The following is a 17447-nucleotide window of genomic DNA, read 5'->3' on the forward strand; positions in this document are numbered from 1 at the left end:
AAGGAGGTAAGGCGGGGGGGTGGTGGAGGGGGGGAATCAATCAGTCAATCAATCAATCAATCGTATTTATTGAGCGCTTACTGTGTGCAGAGCACTAGTACTAAGCGCTTGGGATGTACAAGCTGGCAACATCTAGAGACAGTCCCTACGCAACAGTGGGCTCACAGTCTAGAAGGGGGAGACAGACAACAAAACAAAACATATTAACAAAATAAAATAAATAGAATCGATATGTACAAGTAAAATAAATAGAGTAATAAATCCGTAGAAACATATATACATATATACAGGTGCTGTGGGGAAGGGAAGGAGGTAAGGCGGGGGGTGGAGAGGGGGAGGAGGGGGGGATCAATCAATCAATCAGTCGTATTTATTGAGCGCTTACTGTGTGCAGAGCACTGGACTAATCAGTCAATCAATCAATCGTATTTATTGAGTGCTCACTGTGTGCAGAGCACTGGACTAAGCGCTTGGGCAGTCCAAGTTGGCAACATATAGAGACGGCCCCTACGCAACAGTGGGCTCACAGTCTAGAAGGGGGAGACAGACAACAAAACAAAACATATTAACAAAATAAAATAAATAGAATCGATATGTACAAGTAAAATAGAGTAATAAATCCGTAGAAACATATATACATATATACAGGTGCTGTGGGGAAGGGAAGGAGGTAAGGCGGGGGGTGGAGAGGGGGAGGAGGGGGGATCAATCAATCAATCAATCGTATTTATTGAGCGCTTACTGTGTGCAGAGCACTGGACTAATCAGTCAATCAATCAATCGTATTTATTGAGGGCTTACTGTGTGCAGAGCACTGCACTAAGCACTTGGGCAGTCCAAGTTGGCAACATATAGAGACGGTCCCTACGCAACAGTGGGCTCACAGTCTAGAAGGGGGAGACAGACAACAAAACAAAACATATTAACAAAATAAAATAAATAGAATAGGTGTGTACAAGTAAAATAAATAAATAGAGTAATAAATCCATATATACATATATACAGGTGCTGTGGGGAAGGGAAGGAGGTGTGGAGGGGGGGGGATTGTCTCTCTATGTTGCCAACTTGGGCTTCCCAAGCGCTTAGTACAGTGCTCTGCACATAGTAAGCGCTCAAGCCCACTGTTGGGTAGGGACTGTCTCTGTGTGTTGCCAATTTGCATTTCCCAAGCGCTTAGCACAGTGCTCTGCACACAGTAAGCGCTCAATAAATACGACTGAATGAATGAATGAATGCATGAACTCCTCCGTCCAACCTCCCCTGCAGCCATCGCGGTCTCCAGCGTGAAGCGTCAGGCCTCGTTTCCATGGAAACGATCTCCCCCACCCGGCGGGCTTTAGGACCCGGCGGGACTCGGAGCGCGGAGGACGAGAGCGCGCGGGAAGGCCGGGGGTTCCGTGACGTCATCCCCCCGGCGTCGGCCCCCGGCCGGGCGGTCACGTGGTCGGGGCGCCGGCGGGAAAGGCTCGTGACGTCATCCCCGCGCGCCGTGCCGCCACGTGGTCGGGCGCCGGCCCCGCGGGGTTGGGGGGAGCGTCCTCATGGCGGCGGCGGAGCAGGAGCAGGCCCCCGTCCCCGCCCCGAGCAGCGGGGGGAAGCGGCGCTCCAAGGCGCAGTTCCTGCCGGCCAAGCGGCCCCGGCGCGGCTGCGGGCCTCGGCAGCTGGAGCCCGGCCTGCAGGGCATCCTCATCACCTGCAACATGAACGAGCGCAAGTGCGTGGAAGAGGCCTACAGCCTCCTCAACGAGTACGGCGACCTCCTCTACGGCCCGGAGAAGGTGACGGAGGCCCCCGCGACCCCCCGGGGGCCGGCAGGGGGCGCTCGAGGGACCAGTTTGCGGCCGGCAGGGGGCGCCCAGGGGCCCATTTGGCGCCCGGGGGCCGGCAGGGGGCGCTCGAGGGACCAGTTTGCGGCCGGCAGGGGGCGCCCAAGGGACCATTTTTGCGCCCGGGGGCCGGCAGGGGGCGCTCGAGGGACCAGTTTGCGGCCGGCAGGGGGCGCCCAAGGGCCCATTTGGCGCCCGGGGGCCGGCAGGGGGCGCTCGAGGGACCAGTTTGCGGCCGGCAGGGGGCGCCCAAGGAACTATTTGGGGGCCGGGGGCCGGCAGGGGGCGCTCGAGGAACCAGTTTGCGGCCGGCAGGGGGCGCCCAGGGTCCCATTTTACTCCCGGAGACCGGCAGGGGGCGCCCGAGGGCCCATTTTGCGCCCGGAGCCCGGCAGGGGGCGTGCGCACGCCTACGTTGCCGACTTGTACTTCCCAAGCGCTTAGTACAGTGCTGTGCATCATTATCATCATCATCATCATCAATCGTATTTATTGAGCGCTTACTATGTGCAGAGCACTGGACTAAGCGCTTGGGAAGTACAAATTGGGAACATAGAGAGACAGTCCCTACCCAACAGTGGGCTCACAGTCTAAAAGGGGGAGACAGAGAACAAAACCAAACATACTAACAAAATAACATAAATAGAATAGATATGCACAAGTAAAATAAATACATAGAATAATAAATATGTACAAACATATATACATATATGCAGGTGCTGAGGGGAAGGGAAGGAGGTAAGATGGGGGCGATGGAGAGGGGGACGAGGGGGAGAGGAAGGATGGGGATCAGTCTGGGAAGGCCTCCTGGAGGAGGTGAGCTTTCAGCAGGGCCTTGAAGGGCCCTGCACACGGTAAGCACTCAATAAATACAATTGAATGAATGGTGACCGGCAGGGAGCGCGGGCGGGGCTGCGCTTGGAAACTTTCATTCATTCATTCGTATTTATTGGGCGCTTACCGTGTGCAGAGCACTGTACTAAGCGCACTAAGCGCTTGGGAGAGTACAGTGCAACAGAGTTGGTAGGCATAGTCACTGCCCACAAGAAGCTTACAGTTTAGAGGGGGAGACATACCTTAATATAAGTAAACAAATTGTAACATATAAGTTAAAGATGTGCACATGAGTGCAGTGAGGGTGAGAATATTGATGAGGACACAGGTCCAGAGAGGTTAAGGGACTTGCTAAAGGTCACACAGCAGGCCAGTGGCAGAGCCGGGATGAGAATCCTGGACCCCTGATCCCGTGACGGGGAAAGGCCAACAGGAGCGTCCACGCTGTGAGTTCAACCCGCATGTGAAATTGGGTCTGGCCTTGGAGCCCAGTCATCCTGAGGTGCCCTATTTTAGGCCGCTTTTCCTTTCAATCAATCAATCAATCAGTTGTATTTATTGAGCGCTTACCGTGTGCAGAGCAGTGTACTAAGCGCTTGGGAAGTACAAGTTGGCAACATATAGAGACAGTCCCTACCCAACAGTGGGCTCACAGTCTAAAAGGGGGGGAGCCAGAGAACAAAACCAAACATACTAACAAAATAAAATAAAATAAATAGAATAGATGTTTTAGGGAGATCTCTGATCCAGACCTGAAGGCTGGAGTCCCAATAAAGGAGCTCCGGAGCAGTGGCTCCCAGGCAGATCTTGGGAGTTTACCTGATGTACTCCCAAAGCCTCTTGTTCGTCCGTTTCTCCACCAGTAACCCAGATGGGTGTGTCCAACCTGATTAATTTGTATCTATCCCAACACTTGGAACAGTGCTTGGCACATAGTAAGTGCTTAACAAGTACCGTAATATCGTTAAGTGATTTTATTCTAGCTTAAAATCGGGACCTGCTAAGGTTTAGAAGCGCAGGTATAACAGCTCCTCAGGGGAGGATGCATTTTTAGGGAACCAGGGAGATTGAATTGGTACCGGGAAATGATCGATTCATTAACCTTCCACCTCCTCTGCTAGGTGCCCTCCACCACCACCCCAAAAATGGTGCCCATCAGTTGTAAATTGTCTGCACTTTGACACTCCAATTAGGTTTCATTGGCCATCTGACCCGTTCTGGATTCTCCCACACTTCTCGAGCTCCTGAATATTTGATTGCCGGTTTTAAACGTTCAGCGGCATCACCCTTTTAAATTTAAACCTTTCAACTTCTTATGAATAGTTTACAGATAAGGATGATAAACCACCAGGGAGCGAAGAGGATGATGACATGGAAGCTGCCTTGAAGAAGGAAGTCAGTGAGATTCGGGCCTCCAACGAAATGAAGTTAAGACGATTCCAGTCCGTGGAGAGTGGAGCAAATAACGTGGTCTTCATTAGGACGCTTGGCATAGGTGTGTTTGACTTGCCCAGAGCGGCAGGCTTGGGTATTTAGCTCTGGATGTGAGAGGCTTTGCATCTGTTCTTTTAGTATTTGTGGAGTGCCTGTTGGTGTTGGGGAAGCAGAGATCTGAACTGGGCACTTGGGAACGTACAAGGAGCGACAGAACCACAAAGTTCACTTCCCTGGAGTTGCTTCTTCCCTGATCTCTCTCATCCCTCCTCAGAGTAATGGCAGGAGGAGAAAAACACTCCTCGAGCTGTTTTTGGTGCTTCAACTGGAGGGGGAAATAGCTGTCTCAAATGTTTTGTAGATCTATTTCCATGGGGTGAAAAGCATACTAACAGTGCTTGGCACATAGTAAGCGCTTAACAAATACCAAATTAACAAATGATCTAATGGAAGGGTCTTTTTACTACCCCTCCATTGTGGTAGTCTCCCTTAAATATATCTAACTCTTCAAGATTTTCCATCTGTCTCTCTTCACTTGGCTATGGTAGTGATCTGAAATGAAGATAATGATCTATGGGAAGTATTTTCAGTCAGTGAATATGGATGTGTCTAATGCTCTCAAACACAGATTTTATCAGTTCTAGCAACTACACGAGTTTGAAAAGATCCCTAGAATATGGAAATGTAATTTGGGGGATCTATTTTTCTTTGTCGCGAATGAGGCTGTGCCTCTTCATTTCGAAGGGCATAGCCAGAAATGCATTCTTAAATGTTTTTTACTCATTGTGGTTTTCTCTCTGCAGAGCCTGAAAAGCTAGTGCATCATATCTTGCAGGACATGTATACCACTAAAAAGAAGAAAACCCGGGTTATTTTGCGCATGTTGCCCATATCGGGCACATGCAGGGCTTTCCTAGAAGATATGAAAAAGTACGCTGAGACCTTCTTGGAACCTTGGTTTAAGGTTCCTAATAAAGGAACATTCCAGATTACTTACAAAGCTCGTAATAACAACCACTTGAACAGAGAAGAAGTCATCCAAGAATTAGCAGGTGTGTAGGAATTTCACACAGTTACAATGATAATTGAGTAAGTAGGTTATTCAAAACTGGCAATTGCACACTGATCAAATTGTTGGTAATGGACCAATTTCCTTCCCCCCCACCCCAAAGAAGAGCATATTAAAGGCACATTTCCAACCTAACTCTCAACGCTTGAGTTCCATTCACTGGCACTTGCTGGAATTTTTTTTTAGGTTGGTAAATGGGGAATTTTGAGATGAACCTTTTTCAGATCAAAAGTAAACATTCCTGCCTTAACAAGTGACGTGAGGATTTACTTGTGTTGATTTTCAGAAGATTCTCTCACAAAAGAATTGCAGGTATATTTTAATTTGAAGGTTATGCTCTCAAAATATTACTGGGGGATCTTTTTGTAGCAAAAAGGAAATTGCGGGTGTATTTTAATTCATTTGAAGCTTATATACTCAAAATATTGGGAGATCTCTTTCTAGCAAGACAAAATGGGCAGGGAGGAAAACAATTTCCTTCAGAATTATAATGATAAGGGATGGCATTTCAGACTTTTTTTTTTTCTTTGTTACAGGAATAGTGTGCAACCTAAATCCTGAAAACAAAGTGGACCTTAGCAATCCACAGTACACGGTCATCGTAGAAATCATCAAATCTGTCTGTTGCCTGAGTGTGGTGAAGGATTATATGTTGTTCAGAAAATATAACCTTCAGGAGGTGGTGAAGAGTAGCAAGGAGGTGGGGCAGACGAAGCCAGCTCAGGCAGCAGCTCCAGAGGGAAATGGAGAAAGAGCCAAGCTGGAGAACAAAACCCAATTAAAGGAGGAGCCCAAATCCAATGAAGGTGATGCTGAAGAAGATAAAAAGAGTAGTCCGACTGTATTAGAGAGCAGTAAGGTTGTGGGGCAGCCAGACCCAGCTTCCGAAACCCAAGAAGAAAACGGGAAGGAAATCAAACCGGAAAATGGCAGCCAAGACAGGGAGGAATCCAAATAAGATGAAAGTGATCTGCCTGGAAAGAAAAAGTAATCAAAGAGGGAAGGGGGCGGGATAGGAGAGAGAAACCAACAGCAGCTTTCCAAGTGAACTGTTCAAATTCAGATGACAGAATTGGCTCCGGAGGAAAGCTTGATCCTAAACGCTAAAGGTTACGCAGAAATGTTCAGTTAGAAACTCCTTTCAGCTAAACAGCAGCAGTCGTATTTATTGGATGCCTCAAGGACTGTTAAGTTTCTAGGTCAGCAACCTAATCTCCTATTACTGTTTGGTTACTGGGCTTTTGGGATGGGCCTCTGAATTAAGAGAAAGGACGCTTTGCTAGTATAAAGTTTGTTGGTTCAAGAACTGCTGGCCTGCAGTGGGCTGCTTTGTTAGATTGTGTTGCTAGTTGAACGTGCCCTCCCAAGGTACGGTGGTGATTGTGGAGGAAATACTAGTGCCTCAGAGGCGTTACGGAGAGGGGTTTTAGAGGAGAAAGCAGGCTGAGGTCTTTCTGTTGGATCCTTGTTTTTAGCAAGGTGGAGATATTTAGTTCCTTTACAGGGGAGATGAGCCCAGGAACGTCCCCCTCTTCCCCACATTGAGAGCTCGGGAGAAAAAGCACCAGAAGGTGTAAAAAAAAAATGGCCATATATGTTTTTTTATCCACCGTAGGTCCCTGGATGATAGGTCCCTTTTTCAGATCATTTCTGAAAGTTATTTTAATACCATTCATGTTTGTTTCTGAGTTTTTATATTGGCTATGTGATTAAAAAAAAAAATCTCACGTAAACAGATCTTCCCCGTTAGTAATTCTTGGTACTCTGCAGTGCTTGGTGTTGAAGATATTTGCCATTCAGCATGGGCTTTCAGTTTCCCAGGCTGTTTGGACACCAACATTGCAGTTTTAAGCGACAGATTCCAAGATGGGGTGAGAATTGAATGGTTTTGTTTTTTAAACCTTGGAACTCAGATCGGTTAACTCAACAGCTCCACTTCATTTTAGTGGTTTGCTAACTTGTTTTTGCCGGGTAGAGAAGAGTGTGTAAACTCTTGTTGCAAAGTATGCCTGAAGGTAACTTGTTCAGTATGATTTTAAAAGTCAGCAATGCTCAACGGTGTACTTTCTCATTTTGATTTTGTGACTGATTACTGGCAAATATGCCTGTAATGTTTCTCAGTGTTCACAGTTCCTTTTAAGAAATTTGAAAATAAACTTCTCTTTAGTGATTGATGTGTGGGGTGTTTTTTTTTTGCTTTTGGTTTGGCTTTTTTTTTTAATGGTACTTGTCAAGTGCCTACTATGTGCCAAGCACTGTTCTAAGCACTGGGGTAGATACAAGATAATCTGGTTGGACACAGTCCCTGTTCCATATGAGGCTCACAGTCTAAGTAGGAGGAAATAGGATTTAATCCCCCATTGTACAGATGTGGTAACTGAAGCACGGAGAAGTTAAATGACTTGCCCATGGTCACATGAAAGACACAGGGCAGAGCTGGGATTAGAACCCAGGGCCTCTAACTCCCAGGCCCGTGGTCTTTCCACGAGGCCTGGGAAATTTAGTTTATAAGAAACCTCAAGGTGGTCCTGTGGGTTGTAAAAAACCAGGATTGGAGGAACATAAGTCCATAACTTATTTCTATTAATGTCTGTCTCCCCCTCTAGACTAAATTTGTTGTAGGCAGGGAATTTAACTACCAAATCTGATGTGTAGTACTCTCCCAAACACTTAGTACAGTGCTCATCACACAGTAAGCACTCAGTTAATACCACTGACTGATATCACTCCACTCCCGGTGGCATCTGCAGATGGATGAATGTTCCTTTCCCTCCTACAGCTGCAACCTCCTGCGATTCCTGGAATTGGGTCTAAGAGTGCGTAACTTCAGTATCATTCTAAAAATGGCTCCAGAGCAGAAGCAGCGTGGCCTAGGGGAAAGAGCATGGACTTTTGTTCTTTTTTTAAAGACAATCAGGTTAGACACAGTCCCTGTCCCACATGGGACTCACACCTTTACTTACTATTTTACAGATGAGGTAACTGAGTCACAGAGATGTTAAGTTTCTCGGCCAAGGTCGCCCAGCAGACAGAGCCAGGACTAGAACCCAGGTCCTCCGACTCCTAGGCCTATGTTCTGCTTTTCACCCTATGGTGCTTAAAGGGAGTCGAAGGGTTCTAATTCTGGCTCTGCCACTTGCCTACCATGATGTTGGGCAAGTCACAATTTCTTAGTGCCTCAGTTCCCTCATCTGTGTAATCAGGATTCAGTGCCTGTTCTGTTTAAATATGATGCAGGACTGTGGCTGCTTGATTATCTTCTATCTATCCCAGTTCTTGGTACAGTACTTGGCGCAAAATAGGCACTTAAATACCACAATTAGGAATGAGAAACTGTCATGGTCAATCTAGCAGTTGAATAGTTTTCCTTGCCATGCAGTTGGGGCGAACTCGGGTAGTAGTGCTATTCTATGAGCTGAACTACATTTTTAATCAATCAATCAATTGTATTTATTGAGCGCTTACTGTGCAGAGCACTGTACTAAGCGCTTGGGAAGTACAAGTTGGCAAATCAACATACCAGCTGAACAAGTCAGGCCCCTAAACCATACTTGGCTACAAAGGGGGTCTTCAGTAAAAGCCAACTGAAGTCCACATAATTCACCAGTTATGACAGATGAGACCATTAGACAAATTAGAGATCGTCTACAAGAAAGCGTTGCAGAAATTCAACCTCAAACGTACTATGGAAAGTACACTGAGTGGGACTGTGGAAAAAAATGTCTTATGGAATTGAGGAATTAAAGCCCTACCGTGGCCATTAGGTAGATCCCCGGACACGCTGCTTGGTCGTAGACAGGCTTAAAGTCAAAACCAGTGGCTTTGGGATCTGTAATTGGAATCTTCAAATAGTCTCTGAGGCAGCTTAGCCTGAGGAAAGAGCACAAGACTGGGTTTTGAGTCCCAGCTCTGCCACTGGCCTGCTGTGTAACCTTGGGCAAGTCACCTAACCTCTCTGGGCCTGTCTCCCTGTCTGCGAAATGGGGGTGAGATAAGAGTTTTGAGACCTGTGGGGAACGGGGAATGCGTCCGATCTGATAACCTTGGTTCGGCTCCAGGGTAAAGCACATAGTGAGTTCTTAATAAATAAATGTCTTAATTATTAGTGTTTCTAGAACACCACATTTCACTGGCACACAGGCTACTTCATCCCTCCCAAACCTAGTCTGTCGGAACTAATCTCTGGGTGGGAAGAGGGATGCAACCCGGCAGTAGGGGTCATTGGCAAGAGCACAGGCCTAAGAGTCAGAAGACCCTAATTCTAGTCCCAGCTCTGCCACTCACCTGCAGTGTGACTTTGGGCAAGTCATTTGCCTTCTCTCTGCCTCCTAAATCTGCAAAATGAGGATGCAATACCTGTTCTCCCTCTTAGACTGTGAGCCCCATGTGGAACAGGACCTGTGCCTGACCCGATTATTTTTTATCTACCCCGGCGGTTAGTACTACGCTTGGCATACAGTAAGCACTGAACGAGTACCACAGTTATTGTTATTATTGTTAGGGCCTGTTCAACAGGGGAAGAAATGCCTAAGTCAGCCCTATATGCAGTTCCCCTCTAAACTGTAAACTTGCTGTGGGCAGGGAATGTCTTATTTTGTTGTACTCTCCCAAGTGAGTACAACTTGTACTTCCCAAGTGCTTAGTACAGTGCTCTGCACACAGTAAGCGCTCAATAAATACGATCGATGATGATGATGAAGTGCTTAGTACTAAGTACTTAGTGCTCTGCCCTCAGTAAGTGCTCAATAAATACAACTGATTGATCTATTTTAGGTCCAAAACATGCAATTGTATTGTAATCCTTCCCAATCTTTTCAGCAGGCACTGAATTAGTGTTGAAGCAATGATTTGCTTTGCAATAACCAGCTGAAGATACTCGAACAGTTTCAATAAAATAAAAATGAGGATTCAGTCTCCATTTTTTAATTCCAACATTTAACTCAATCTTCCTTAGACTATCCCCTAACCAATTAAATCCTTCCTCTTTTAAACAGTTGAACAATTCATTTTCCAAATATTTAAAGAGATTCTGTTGATCAAATCGTACCAAATAAGATGAAGATGAGAAATTTAAGGTTTCAATTTCTTAACTAAAAACTCATTTTAAATTTTACCCCATTTGGCACTACAGCAAATAGCAGTAGTGCCTGCTCATTGGACCTTAGTAATATCAGAATCAGCAGAAGTAAGAGAAAATAAAAGCGGCTATTTAAACAGATACTTTCTCAGTTTCCTGGTCAGGCTAGGCTTGTCCCCACTCTTGTTTTCTCAGTACATTCCGCTGAATTTTTCCCGTGATGGTCTTTGGTAGCTCTGTGACAAATTCCACCTGTTAAAGAAAAAAAAAATTCCCAAACCAGTGATTTAGTCTATTTCGAATTGATGCTGTTACCACTTCATTCAATGCAGGTGTTGGGGCAACACCAAGAGGCTGGGACTGAATAATTTTCTGGAATATCTGAAAGAGCTTTAAGGACTCAATTGGACCATTGAGATTATCCTTGGAGAGAAGTTCTGTGTTTCCTCACAACACCGCCCCACCCCTCCTCAGCTGCTCCCAATTTGGCCACTGAGATTATTTTTGGAGAGAATAAAAATAATCATAATTGTGATATTTGTTAAGCACTTATGTGCAGGCACTGTACTAAGCACTGGGTGCTCAAAAGGCCTCGATGAGGATAATGATGACATGAATAATAATAATGATGGTATTTGTTAAGAGCTTACTATGTGTGAAGCACTGTTAGAAGCACCGGCGTAGATACAAGGTAATCAGGTTGTCCCATGTGGGGCATTACAAGTCTTAATCCCCATTTCACAGATGAGGTTACAGGCACAGAGAAATTAAGTGACTTGCCTGAAGTTACACAGCTGATAAGTGGTGGAACTGGGTTTAGAATCCATGATCTCCAACCCCCCGGCTCTCAACACTCTCTGCTACTCTCCCATCCTTCCCAGCAGCATCCTCAGAGGAGCTCTCCTCCCTCCTCTCAAGTGCTACTCCGGCCACCTGTGCTTCTGTCCCCATTCCCTCTCATCTCATGAAATCTCTCACTCCGTCCCTTCTCCCCTCCTTAACTTCCATCTTCAACCGCTCACTCTCCACTGGTTCCTTCCCCTCTGCCTTCAAACATGCCCATGTCTCTCCCATCCAAAAAAAACCCTCTCTTGACCCCACCTCACCTTCTAGTTATCGCCCCATATCCCTCCTACCATTCCTTTCCAAACTCCTTGAACGAGTCGTCTACACGCGCTGCCTCAAATTCCTCAACACCAACTCTCTCCTCGACCCCCTCCAGTCTGGCTTTCGTCCCCTACGTTCTACGGAAACTGCCCTCTCAAAGGTCACCAATGACCTCCTGCTTGCCAAATCCAATGGCTCAAACTCTATTCTAATCCTCCTTGACCTCTCAGCTGCCTTCGACACCGTGGACCACCCCCTTCTCCTCAACACGCTATACGACCTTGGCTTCACAGACTCCGTCCTCTCCTGGTTCTTTTGTATCTACCTCGGTACTTAGTACAGTGCCTGGCACATAGTAAGCACTTTAACATAAAAAAAAATCTGCAAATGACAACTCTTCTAGTGAAAATAACTTAACTCTGATAGTAATGATAACTCTTGATAACTCTTATCGTAATCCCAACACACCTCCGAGGAATCTGAGGGATGAGTTGGTCCCCCACTGTGATGGTGTGAGAAGCAGGGGACCAATAGCTCCCACCCAAGCCACCCAATTCTGCTGCTCTGCTTTTTGCTGGGCTCCGGATGGAGCTGAGAACTCTAGGGAGAAACAGCGTGGTATAGTAGATAGAGCACAGGCATGGGAATCAGAAGATCATGGGTTCTAATCCCAGCTCCGCCCTTTGTCTGCTGTGTGACCCTGGACAAATCACTTTACTTCTCTGGGCCTCAGTTACATCATCTGTAAAATGGGGATCGAGACTGGGAGCCCCATGTGGGACAGGGACTGTGTCCAACACGATCTGCTTGTATCCACTCCAGCGCTTAGTTCAGTGCCTGGCACATAGTTAAGCACTTAACAAATACCATTATTATTATTATTATTACTTAGATTGTGAGCCCCACATAGGACAGGGCCTGTGTCTGATCTGATTAACTGCCCAGAGGTTAGGGCAGTTCTTACATAGTAAGTGCTTACAAAAACCATAATAATAACTGTGAGCCCCTTGTGGGAGAGTGAACTAACCTGACTTAATTATATTGTATCTATCCCAGTGCTCAGTACAGTGGTTGGCACGTAGTAAGTGCTTAGCAAAAAACATAGTTATTATTGGGGAGTCCAGCTAGAAGCAGAGTGGCAGTGTCAGGTGATTGCAGAAATTTTAACCTTCTCTTGGTCCTGATGATCATTGCTACTTTAGCAGCTATGCCCGGCCAGAAGCTTTTGGCTATAGTTGCAGTGGTAAATCCTTGTCTAAAAGTATGGTAATGTGTCCAAGTTTGGGACCCATTCTCCCATACCTGCCTCTGTCCCCTGAGGTGAGCAGCAGCGTGGTCTAGTGGATAGAGCATGAGCCTGGGAATCAGAAGGACCTGAGTTCTAATCCCGGCTCTGCCACACGTCTGCTGTGAGACCTTGGCAAAGTCAGTTAAATTCTCCGGGCCTCAGTTATCTCATCTGTAAATTGGGGATTAAGATTGTGGGCCACACATGGGGCAGGGACTGTGTCCATCTTGATTTTCCTGAAGCCACCCCAGCGCTTAGTATAGTGCCTGGTGCATAATAAGCGCTTAACGAATACCACAGTTACTATTATTATTATTGGTGGTGGGGTGGGAAGAGGGCGAGAAGGCAGGAAAGCAGGGTGGCTCAGTGGAAAGAGCATGGCCTGAGAGTCAGAGAACCTAGGTTCTAATCCTGACTCCACCATTTGCCTATTATGTGACCTTGGGTAAGTCACTGAACTTCTCTGTGCCTCAGTCTCCTTATCTGTAAAATGGGGATAAAGCCCTACTCCCTCCTACTTAGACTCTGAGCCCCATAAGGGAGAGGGACTGTGTCCAACCTGATTATCTTGTGTCTACCTCAGTGTTTAGTACAGTGCTTGGCACATAGAAAGCTCTTAACAAATATCATAATTTTTATTATTACTAGAGGAGAAAGTGGAAGGGAGGAGACTCCCGGCGAAGGTTCCTGTTCCAGGGTCTGAGTCTGCAGACCAGAGCAACAGAGCAGGAGTGATGAACCTTGTTTGACACGTCCCCCAACCCTCTGGGATGACCCCATCTATAAAAGCACATTCTGATCAACAGCTCTGCGGCTACTAATGACTGAACCTGGAAGTAAAACCAGATGCAGTTCCAGTGAATCAGCAACTGATGCTGGTTCACTAGCCCCCATTTGGGAATTTTTGTTCACCCCTTGCTGGATAAAGCCACAAATCTGGGCTCAGGCACAGTGCGCTCACGATCCCGGAGCTGCTTGTTGGAAAAAAATGAACTCTTTCGGGATGTCTTTGCTGTTTAAATGGCTTGCAATTGGAAACATAAGTGCAGGCAGGGAATTTGGTATCACAGTTAGCGGGCTTAGAGAAATCAGCTCTACACAGCTCCTCTTCCATATGTCAATCAGTGGTATTTACTGAGCGCTTTCTGTGTGCAGAGCACTGTACTAAATGCTTGGGAGGGTACAATACAGCAGTTTTGGTGGATGCGTTCCCTATATTTGTCTGTCCGTGACTTCCAGTATATGTTTATGTGGTTGTCTGCCTCTGGCTCCCTTTCCTAACCCAGGACAGAGCCCAGAGCCGTGCAGCTTTTATAAGCCACATTTTCAGTGCTCCAGATGTGACCTGCTTCCTTAGCTATGCACTGAGGGATGATCACCTATTGGGTGGCCTCTCCTGATAGTAATAACCCAAACCGATTGGATTAGTCCCTGGTCTCTGGTTGATGGCCGAGGTACTTACCTTCCTGGGATATTTGTACGGAGCAGTCACTGTTTTCACATGATTCTGAAGCTCAAGAGTTAATTTCTCTGTATTTAAAGATTTAAAGGGCCCAGACAAGACCACAAAAGCTTTCACCACCTGCAAGTGAAAAATCCATTAGATTTAATTTTGCTTTTACCGCCCATTAAAGATCCCAACCTCAATCCCACAGAATTTAGCTCCTTGAGGGCAGGATTCAGGTCTACCCACTCTATTGAATTGTACATACTAGAGAAGCAGTGTTGCCTAGTGGTTGGAACACAGGCTTGAGAGTCAGAAGGACCTGGGTTCTAATCCCAGCTCCGCCACATGTCTGCTATGTGACCGTGAGCAAGTCACTTAACTTCTCTGGGCCTCAGTTACCTCATCTGTAAAATGGGGATTAAGACTGTGAGCCCCATGTGGGACAGGGACTGTGTCCAACCTGATTAACTGGTATCTATTCCAGTGCTTAGAAGAGTGCTTGGCACATAGTACGTGTTTACCAAGTACAATAATAATGATGATAATACTCTCCCCAGTGCTCAGAATCAGCTCTGCCACTTGTCAGCTGTGTGATTTTGGGCAAGTCACTTAACTTCTCTGTGCCTCAGTTATCTCTTTTGTAAAATGGGGATTAAGACTGTGAGCCCACGTGGGACAACCTGACAACCTTGTATCTATCCCAGCTCTTAGAACAATGCTTGGCACATAGTAAGCACTTAACACACACCATCATTATTATTATTATTAACAGTGTTCTGTACACAGTAAGCACTCAACATGGCCTAGGGGAAAGAGCACGGGCCTGGCAATCAGAAGGATTTGGATTCTAATCCCAGCTCCTCCACTTGTCTGCTTTATGACCTTGGGCAAGTCATTTTAACTTCTCTGTTCCTCTGTTTCCTCATCTAAAACGGGGATTAAGGGTGTGAGCCCTACGTGGATCAGGAACTCTGTCCAACCTGATTAGCTTGTATCTACTTGAGTGCCTGGCACATAGCAAGTGCTTAATAAATACCATTAAAAAAAGATAGAGCAGAGAAGAAGAAAGGAAAAGCCTTCACGAATATAGTCTTACATTTATGTAATAGTCTTGAAGACTCAGTAGTAATGATAATCATCATTATGGTATTTGTTGAGTGCTTACTAGATGCCAGGCACTGTACCAAGTGCTGGAGTGGATACAAACAAATCGGGTACTCAGATCACTCTACTTCTAACTGTATACACTTGACACAAACATGCATTTCCCTCACATACACTTTTGAAAACACTGAGTTATTCTCACCTTTAAAAGGATACACTTGAGATGGCATCTCAATCATTCAATGCTATTTATTGAGCTCTTACTGAGTACAGAGCAATGTACTAAGTCCTTGGGAGAGTACAATATGATAGGGTTGGTGGACACAATCCCTGCCCACAAGGAGCTTACAGACTAGAAGGGAGAGTATAAGGATATGCACATAAATATTATGGGGTAAAATAGCAAGTGCTTCAGGGTTATGAATCCAAGCGCATAGGGGATGCAGAAGGGAGGGTGAATAGGGGAAATGAGGGCTTAATCTTGGAGAAGATATTATTTTAGTAGGGAAGTGAGTGGCATCTGTGATTAATCGATCAATTAATGGTATTTTTTGAATACTATGTGCAGAGCCCTGTACTAAGCACTTAGGAGAGTACAATACAATAATTAGATATGGAGCCATGGATTCTGTTCTTTTTAATCAAGTGTATCTGTTTTACCTCTCCTCGGATGGGATCTGGACTGCTGACCACTGCCGCCTCTACCACAGCTGGGTGCTCAATCAGAGCACTTTCCACTTCGAAAGGTCCAATGCGATACCTAGAATAGAAAAATGAGCTCAAGAAACACCCTCCTGGGCCTCCGAGCCGCGTGTAGAAAACATCCTTTTGTCTTTGGTCGGCCAATTGCCAGACCGTAAGTGGGCCAGATGTACACACCCAGACGATATGATGACGTCGTCAGCTCTGCCGACGAACCAGAAATAGCCATCTTTGTCCATCACCCCTCTGTCCCCGGTAATGTAAAAACTTCCCCTCATGGAAGCCGCTGTTTTCTCGGGATTATCCTGGAAATCGTAGAAGGAAGAAAACAATTTTATTTTGACTAGAACATGGGCAGACTGAGATCCCAGTCACTGACTGTGGGACAACTTTCTGAACAAGATTTTAAAATTCCAGAATCATCTCATTCCAAGTTTCCATACCACATATTCTGAGAAGAAACAAAAGGGCCTCGTGGTCTTCACTCTGAGTGCAATGTCTCCTTCTTTCCCAGCTGGCAGAATATTACAGTTTTCATCTATAATCTAGAAGAACAAAAATATTTTTCTTTGCAAGTCTCCCTTTCATCAATCAATCAGTAGTATTTATTGAGCATCTACCGTGTGCAGAGCACTGGGGAGAGTACACTTTAACAGAGATAGCAGAAACATTCTCTGCCCACAAGGAGTTTACAGTCTAGAGAGGGAGATGGACATTAAAATAACTTAAGGATAAGTGGGAATTAAAAATCCAAACGTAATGGCATGATGACTTCCCCTCAGTCAGAGCAGTCACAGGATTCTCCACCTACCTGGACGTCATAGGGAACAACGCCTAACCCCATGGAACCAGGTTTAATTTCCTTCCCTTTTTGATTGACGCAGATCATCCCCTGTCAAGAAGAAATTTGGGTGTAAGTTTGTGGTCTTTATTTGGGACACAAAACAGAAGCTACCTTTACTATGTTCCCAAGTTCTCCCTGAATTAGGCACTTTCTGAGCTGTGTTAATTCTTCCAGACTCCTGGAGCACTGTTTAATGTTTTTTAGCAGGTCGGTAATTTGTTGTCTGGCACCCTGATGGGCTAAACCTTGAATCTCCAGAAACACCAAAGCACCTAACTCATTCCTTGGTCAGTTTTACAGAGCACAGTGCGAGTAGAGGCCTGAAAAATGATCTGATTACTTGGGTTCGGTGTAGACCAATATTTCAAGTTCCAAGACCCAAACTGGCTGGCTACACTGACCTGCATTCACTGGATAATTGCTCATAACCTCCTCTTTGCTTTGGTAGTGAAGTCAGTATGTCAGGAAGACTACCACTGAGAAGCAGGGTGGCCTAGTGGAAAGAGCTTGAGCCTGGAAGTTAAAGGACCTGAGTTCTAGTCCCAGCTCCATCACACTCCTGCTGTGTGACCTTGAGAAAATCACTTAACTTTTCTGTGCCTCAGCCTCCTCATCTGTAAAATGGGGATTAAAGGTAATACTAATTATTATTAGACTCTCCCCATTAGACTGTGAACTCCAGGCGAGACAGGAACTGTATCTGACTTGATAATCT

At 45.8% G+C, this 17447-nt stretch overlaps 2 protein-coding genes across 3 annotated transcripts in view; one reads left to right on the forward strand and one right to left on the reverse strand.

Moving 5' to 3' along the window:
• The first annotated feature begins 1541 nt into the window (after positions 1–1541).
• Positions 1542–7333, forward strand: THUMPD1 (THUMP domain containing 1). Its single transcript, XM_038763517.1, has 4 exons — positions 1542–1778; positions 3984–4155; positions 4898–5146; positions 5700–7333. Exons 1-4 carry the CDS (start codon positions 1542–1544, stop codon positions 6119–6121), a joined length of 1080 nt encoding a protein of 359 aa, XP_038619445.1. The 3' UTR covers positions 6122–7333.
• A 2593-nt stretch (positions 7334–9926) lies between these two features.
• The window catches only part of LOC119942430 (acyl-coenzyme A synthetase ACSM4, mitochondrial-like), a 30054-nt gene continuing 22533 nt past the window's right edge, over positions 9927–17447 (reverse strand). For both annotated transcript variants that reach the window (XM_038763241.1, XM_038763240.1), the window contains exons 9-14: positions 16700–16780; positions 16332–16433; positions 16066–16193; positions 15847–15946; positions 14098–14217; positions 9927–10492 (exon numbers count right to left, since the gene is read on the reverse strand). In XM_038763241.1, coding sequence (XP_038619169.1) covers positions 10406–10492; positions 14098–14217; positions 15847–15946; positions 16066–16193; positions 16332–16433; positions 16700–16780 — 618 coding nt within the window. In that variant the 3' untranslated portion in view covers positions 9927–10405. The remainder of the gene's footprint in view (positions 10493–14097; positions 14218–15846; positions 15947–16065; positions 16194–16331; positions 16434–16699; positions 16781–17447) is intronic.

Source organism: Tachyglossus aculeatus, chromosome 21 (genome assembly GCF_015852505.1).
Source record: "Tachyglossus aculeatus isolate mTacAcu1 chromosome 21, mTacAcu1.pri, whole genome shotgun sequence".
Classification (NCBI taxonomy): domain Eukaryota; kingdom Metazoa; phylum Chordata; class Mammalia; order Monotremata; family Tachyglossidae; genus Tachyglossus; species Tachyglossus aculeatus.